General features: G+C 38.1%; 1 protein-coding gene across 1 annotated transcript; it reads right to left on the reverse strand.

Annotated features, from left to right (window-relative positions):
• Positions 1-3,510: 3,510 nt before the first annotated feature.
• Positions 3,511-4,488, reverse strand: LOC132226049 (taste receptor type 2 member 50-like). Its single transcript, XM_059680948.1, has one exon. It carries the CDS (start codon positions 4,486-4,488, stop codon positions 3,511-3,513), a length of 978 nt encoding a protein of 325 aa, XP_059536931.1.
• Positions 4,489-8,015: the final 3,527 nt, after the last annotated feature.

Here is an 8,015-nt window from a genome sequence, read left to right on the forward strand (position 1 = left end):
GCCGGCTCAATTCCTGGCCCTGGTAGGGACTTGTGCAGGAGGCAACCAATTGATGTGTCTCTCTCACATGGTTGTTTCTCTCTCTCTCTAACTTTCCCCCTCCCTTTCACTCTCTCTAAAAATCAATGGGAAAATATCATTGAGTGAGGATTAATAAACAAACAAACAAACAAAAAAACCCTTTCAACATGTAAGCTCTAATTTTGACAGAAAAATCAGGTTAGAGTGACAGTCTGGCTTTGACATTTATTATGATTAGCATGGATAGCTTTACATAAGTAGAGCATATGCATTCCGCATTACAAAAGGATTTTTAATGAATTAAAGGAGAGCTGCCCCAGAATTGGATTTGCTAGTCTTATATTTGTCTATTTGCCTGTGTAAGAATATGCTTCCTCTGGAAAGGTTTATGGTGCTTTTAGATCGGTCCTAGTGAATTTTTGCTACCTGTATTTAGTCTGTGCTGAAGCTGAAGTGGTACAATCAAGGCATCAAGTTCTCCCATGCAAGTACTAACCAGGCCCGACCCTGCTTAGCTTCCGAGATCAGACGAGATCGGGCGTGAAGGCATCAAGTTCTCTGTATGTCCGTATTAAATTTTAAAAAACCTTCACGTACTATTGTGTGAGTATTTAGTCTTACCCACCTCTGGAGGATATTAATAAAATAGATTCTATCCTCTCTTATATGAACTGTTAGTGACCGGAACACCATTTCAACACTTTGGCAGGCCTCTGTGGATGAATCACCGTGCAGGTCCTCAGGATACTGGAGCAAAGTCTTGCCACCCTCTTCAGCTAGAGAGACAGCTCTTAGCCTGCAGCTGAACCTTAGTAGAGATAAAACCCTTGACCATGGACTACCAAGTTACCATGTGACCTGAACTGCCCATTATGACCTGAGGGTTATCTGACCCATTGAGCCATAAAAGTACACATGCAAAATCATTGAATGGAAGTGGAATACATAAGATCTGGCCCAGCAGGCCCTGAGGGCACTAATAAGTTACATGAAGAAATGGCCCAAATGCCCATGGTCCCCACTCCTGCTACACTGCCCTTTCTTTTCCAGCCTGCACCTCTGGCCTCATGGAGAGTTCCCTACAATCAGTTGGCACAGGAAGAAGTGTCTTGGCCCTGGCTTACAGATGATTCCGTACAACATGCAGGTGCCATCCCTAAGTGGACAGCTGCAGCACTGCAGCTCCTTTCTGGGACATCTTCAAATGACAGTGGATAAGGGAAATCCTCCCAGTGACAGAATTCTGACCATTGTACCTGGGTGTTCCCTTTGCTTTGTACGAGAAATGGGTAGAGCTGTTACTATATACTGACACACGGACTGTGGCCAATGGTTTGGTTAGATAGGCAGCAGCTTGGAAGGAACATGATTGGGAAATTAGTGATAAGGCAATTTGAGAAAGAGGTGCATGGACAAACTTCTCTGAATGGGCAAAAACTGTGAAGATATTTGTGTCCCATATGAATGTTCACCAAAGGGTGGCTTCAACACAGACAAATTTCAATAAACAGGTAGATAAAATGATGGGGTTTGTGGATTACAGTCTTTTCTCAGCCACCCCTGGTATCACCCAATGAGCTCATGTACAACATAACCAGAGCAGTAGAAAAAAAGTGGTCACTGCTAAATGCCTAATGTGCCAATAGCAGACACCAAAACTGAGTCTCAAATATGGCACCATTCTCAAGGGTTGATCACCCAATTACCTGGTGGACTACTTTCATAATGGAAGAGGACATGTATTGTTCTTACTGGAATAGATGCCTGCTCTGGATATAGATTTGCTTTCTCTGAATGCAATGCTTCTGCCAAAACTATATGCATGCACTTACACAATGCCTTATCCACCATCAAGGTAGTGTATACAACATTGCTTCTGATCAAGGACCCAACTTCACAGCAAGATAGGTGTGGCCGAGTGCCCAGGCTCATGGAATTTACTCATCTTAACCATGTTCCCCACCATCCTGAAGCAGCTAGCTTAACAGGATGGCATAATGGCCTTTTAAAGACTCATTTACAGTGCTCATTAAGTGGCAATATCTTGCAGGGCTGGAGTAAAATTCTCCAAAAGGTTACATATACTTGAAATCAGCATGCAATGAATAGGGCTGTCTCTCTAGGAACCAGGATTCACAAGTGCAGGAATCAAGGGATGGAAATGCGAGGGTCACCCCTCACTATGGCCCCTAGGAACCCAGTAGCAATATTTGTTTCCTCTCCCTATGAACTTATGTTCTGTTGGCCTAGCAGTCGTTGTACAAAGTGAGGAACTGTTCTACCAGGAGATACAACAATGATTTTATCAAACTGGAAATAAGACTGCCATCCAGCCATTTTGTACTCCTTGGGCCTCTGAATCAACAGGAAAGAAGGGAGATACTGTGCTGGTTGAGGTAATTACCTTGGCTACCGAGGGGAACCGCACTCCCTTAGATGGCCTCTGTATTACCATGCCCTCACATTCGTATTAGAAACAATCTTTTGTATTCATCTTCTATAAATCATCTTCTACAGGGAATCTGAATAAAATAAGACCAAGCTCTTAAAGAAAGCCTTTTTTATTTTTATTAGTGTTATTTTTGTCTAAACTTTAAAAGAAATTTTTAGGTAGCAAGGTGAAGCAGGTGATTGGAAATTCAGAGGCCCAAACATGGTCTAGGGTAATATTATATAAACTGACATCAGTTTTTTTTACTTTAAAAAAGGTCTTCTAAATTCAAACACAGTGACAAATGACTTTCCTAAGGGAACCATAGCTGCATTAAAAACCTCATGATCATTTTGCTTTCTTCTTTATCCCTATTGTAGAACTTGTTTATTTTCTAAGCTTTCACCTATTGTATTAAATCTAATAATCATTACCACTACTTATTATACATGTATATAAACTATGTTTGTTACTCTTTAATTTCATTACATGCATCTTTTTCTTAACAACAATTCTGATTACTATCTCTTAACCATGAAATAAGAATTCATGATGGAATACTATCTATACCCAGCATCTATCCTCAATGTGTGATGTAGAATTGCCATCCAAAAGATTGTAGGTTCAAACAAAAAAATCTATATCACTGGGGTACATATGTGTGGTACTAAATACAATGAAGAAAAACAATGATTTCCTGAGATGAGTTGTCAGGCCTTAAAAAATGCATCAATATAGAGAGATAATAAATTATTCACTTGCAAGATGATAAAATCACATATGTATGTGAGATACTCATGGTTTCATAATCCTGAGGGATTTCTTACACCATTTTGTAAAATTAGATTGCGTGCTTAAAAAAGATAATATGGCAATCTGATCTTTCTTGTATTTTTTTATAAATATGCACACATATGCATTTTTGTGATAAGCTTAGGTAGAAGCTTTTCTAGGTAAACCTTACCCAATTCTACACACATTAAGAAATGTAGTAGGCAGTACAAAACGTTACAAGACTCCATCGCTTTGTTTTCTGCCAGAAGACACTAGGTGCCCACTTATTTCTTTTCCTTCAGCCAGCACCTCAGTTGCCACAGAAATGACAGAAAGGCCTGTCTTAACTTTTTGTTCCCCCAAATCAGGATCAATGAGTGGGTTGAAGGATGCATGATTCCAAGGACCTCACAAAGCATGAGAACTGAATTATTCTGCAGAGTTTGGGGCCTCCAAATTGGGATGATTTGAGCAAGGAAATGAATGACAAATAGCAAGAGAAAGGAGAGCACAGTTTGCATGGCTCTTAAGTGGACCTCGGTGCTGGGATCTTGAGTTCCTTTGCCACTGAGCTGCATGTTCTTCAGATGTTTCCACAGGGAAAAGATTAACAGCAGAACAGCTGTCAGGGACATAGTTAAGGGTATGAAGTTTGCAAGCGTGAATACAGTCATACTTGAAAGGCGCACATTATCCCTCAAGTTGGTCTTCCAAGTGGCATTTCCTTCATAATCATTCATCTTCATTTTTTTATCTATGCTTGCCACTGTAAGATGACAAACCAAGATGAACAAATTCCCCCACAGTATCATGATAACCACTCTTTCAGCTCTCCATTTTAGGTGAAGAAATAAAAGACAGGAGAAATTGGCTATCTTGAGAAAATAAAGTATGCTGAGGCTAGTAGCAAGCCAGAGACAAAAATGGTGGTTTACTATCCAGGCCATAAAAACAGTAGTACTTACTTCTGAACTATAGAAAGGTAGATTAAACATAGTTGCATACCAGTTTAATACTATTATCCAGAGCAAACCAATTCTGGAGACAGCCAGAGCAGTGAGAATTTGATCAGCACAGGAGATCTTGTGTTTCTTGATCCAGTCAATGCAGTTCACCAGTGCTATGAAGCCATTGGCAAAATTTCCCAGAATAAATCCTGTCATTATTAGCATGGAAAAAAAAATTTGTAGTAAGCTTATCAGGTCTTGGGGAGGAAAGTCAAGTGTGGAAAAGAAAGTGCCAAACGTAATATTACTGCTCATGATTCCTTAATATCCTAAAGCTCCACCTGCATCTGGTTTCTAAATGTTCAGTGAAGTTCTCATTTTCTTTTAAATTCTGAGATCAATGTCAAGCAGAAAAACACCAAGGTATGCTGAGGTCTGGGTTTAAAGCTTACTTCACTAAAGACATTGTTCCAATGATTTAAATGAATTCTTGTTCAGTGAGGTACTTGCTATAGGCTGGAAGATTTCATAGCTGATGTCGAAATAAGAGCCGAATTCTCATTTGTTAACATGCAAATAGAGACAAAGCCCCTTTCACCATTTTGCAATGTTTTGCCTTTCTCTCCTTTACATCATTTGAATTAATCAAGTTAAGGTGTAAGCTAGTAAAATTTTTTAATCGAATACATAGGATATTCAGTCAATGTCTAAATTGATCATTGGATATTCATCATCTAGTGATGACCATAATGGTTCATTATTGCTGAGGATTTGTTTTAACAAAAACATTAGATCCACACAGAAAGACTTAAAGGAACTTATCTATTGGTTTTCTAAGTGTTTCCTTTCAAAAATGTTCCAGTTTCCCTAGGACCATTAGGAAGGCTAATACTAAAATTGGATGCAGATAACTAATATTCATAAATAGTTTCATTGTTTACAAGCTTATAAACACACACACACCACCTATACATTTCATTTGTTCTCCTGAAAAAGTCTGATGTGCAATAAGATACAAATCACTGTCCTGTAATTTCCAAAATGAAACATATATATCATGGAGGTATTTTAGATTTAAATCTGCTTCCCTTACATCAGGCTTTTTTTTAGACCATTATTAGTATTTGTCAAGCATATATCTCATACTTAGTTCTTCTATAAAGGTTTCTCTCTTTAGTCTATTTAATATTAACATATTAAATATTTAGTTAAAATATTTGGCAATTTTATAAATATTCCTGAAACTTCATTGTGATTTTGATTGTAAATGCATTGGGCTTGGACACAATTGCTACCTTATGAAATTGATTCTATCTACTCAAGAACATGGTATATATCTACATTTGTTCAGACCCTCCTTTATGTTTTTAAATACAACCTAATAAATGTTTCAGTAAAATATGACATAATATTTCTGAGACTTATCTCCACACACCCTATAGTTTTTGTTGCCGTGAGAAGCCTTTTCCTGGTGATGTTTCCTGAGTCTGGGGAGAGGCCCATGCTCAGGATTTTTTGCTCTTTGCTTGCATCTTCATGCACTACGTGGTAAGTCACTTAGCATCTTAAAACTTCAATTCTTCACATGAGCAATGGTATTTTGCACATGTGAGTATCAGTAAGTTATGAAGTACACAGCTTACCTGGCACATAAAAGTATACCTTCCTCTTTTTAGTGGCTACCTATTACATATGTCCACTTTTAATTTTATTTCATAGCTTATGTTCTTTATTAAAATTTCTCCAAAAGTCACATAGAAGAGATGTTCAACATATATTCATTCAATGAATAAATTAATGAACTACATTAGGAAAACAAGAAAATCAATTTTAAACACAAAGCCCGCACTTTGAAGAGATTTCTTTGTGAATGTAAGCCATGAGGAAAGACTTCTTCATTTCTAAAACATACAGATTATATTATATTAAAGGTTTAGCAGTATTGAACACGGGCTATGTGGCCATAATGTTCTCTCCTTTACTCCACCTCTTGAGCTCAATTTACTGTAAATGTTTTAGCTATTCAGCAGTACCAGTAAAGTAGCTGTACATGATAAAATAAAATATACCAAAAACACCAATCTCCCAAAAAGCTATATGCAATTAAAAGACTATTATTACTCAAGATTGTGTAGTCTTATGCATTAAAATGAAAATAAATTGTAGCACATATTTGAAAAGTATATTGGCAAATACAATATATTTCTAAATGTAAATTAAATATTCCTGCTAATAAATATAATCCATAAGTTTTTGAATGTGAAGCTAATGATATAAAAAGGTTAATGGAAAGAAAGCAGCTTCATGATTTGGAGGAATTTCTACAAAAACATTTGTATATGGGGTCCTATTTTTGAGGTAATAAATTTAGTGTATGCAATTTTCAATAGTCCATAATTTATTCTTCATTTTCAATCTGAAATCTTAGAGATATCATCTAAATTAGGAATATTTTGTGTATAAAACTATAAAGTCCTATTTTTAGTAACTTTGTGTTACATATCTACACATATATCTGACATTTTACAGATTTCTTATTTTAAAATCTGCGAAAGGTTAAGATTGACACAATTGTAGAGGCATAGACACTCTGCATGTTGCTGACAAGTCCCAAGGGAGACAGACAGCATACCCCTGGTGAATTAGTGCAAGGCCATCTCCTTATAGGCAGAGGACTACCTTCTGTTTGAAAAACAAAACGGGAAGAGCACAGCATTAAACCAAGCGTGGAGCTCCGTTATACTCAAGGCCCCACAACTTCACAAGCAGTGCATTTAAAAACCAGTGAAACCCTGACCGGTTTGGCTCAATGGATAGAGAGTCAGCCTGCGGACTGAAAGGTCCGAGCTTTGATTCCAGTCAAGAGCATATACCTTGGTTGCGGGCACATCCCCAGTAGGAGGTGTGCAAGAGGCAGCTGATCGATGTTTCTAACTCTCTATCCCTCTCCCTTCCTCTCTGTAAAAAATCAATAAAATATATTTAAAAACCAGTGAATATTCTGGATGATTGGAGGGCATGCATACATCTGAGTGGCACAAGAGGTGAGCTGTTTAGACACAAATGTGTGTGCTTTCTCGGCTTCCCTAGACCATCTCCTAATCTTTCGGTCAATACCCTGCCTGAGCCAGATCATCTGTCCATTTTGGACTTGAATACAACATCTCATTGTGGAGCATGAGATCTGACTTACTAAATGGCCACCAAGGGGCTTGATGAACAGAAATGTTACTTCTGCTTTGGATAAAGCCTGGCCAATGGGAACTAGGAGACATGAGAGAGCCCAAAGTATGCATTCTCTCTCCTCTTTCTCCTCCATGGGCTAATATTGCATATGGTTCCTCCTTCTAACCCTCCCAAAAAAGCCTTGTGTGCCAATTGCTGACCATCAATTTGTCTCTCAACACATTGCAAGGTGGCAGCCATCTGAGAAATGTACCACAGCACATCATTCTATATTTTCTCTTGCTTCATTTTTACATGTGCTTCCTATTGCTGCTTCGGATGCCATCCCAAATATATGTTATCACTTTAATCCCTGACTTTGATTCTGGCTTTAGAGGCCCCAGGCTAAGGTGTTCATTGAATTGTACAACTGTTATTAGCTCACTTTAAGTGACTTTATAATCTCTATATATAAAAGGCTAATACACTAAGTGTCTGTCTGGGTAATGACGCCATATAACAACACCCAGCTTCCTCTCCCTAGCAACTAGCCTCCTTGGAGTTTCTTCAGCCCAGGAACACGACTTGCTTTATAGCCAGGTGGAAACATCTTACACTTTAACCAAATGTCTGTGAAGCGTTTTCCTGTGCCTCATCTCATTTGATCCTCACAGAAG

This window comes from Myotis daubentonii, chromosome 2 (assembly GCF_963259705.1).
Source record: "Myotis daubentonii chromosome 2, mMyoDau2.1, whole genome shotgun sequence".
NCBI lineage: Eukaryota > Metazoa > Chordata > Mammalia > Chiroptera > Vespertilionidae > Myotis > Myotis daubentonii.

Bases quoted from the DNA above. Each gene is read 5' to 3' on its own strand.
- LOC132226049 (XM_059680948.1), bottom strand. From the start codon at position 4,488: ATGAGCAGTAATATTACGTTTGGCACTTTCTTTTCCACACTTGACTTT.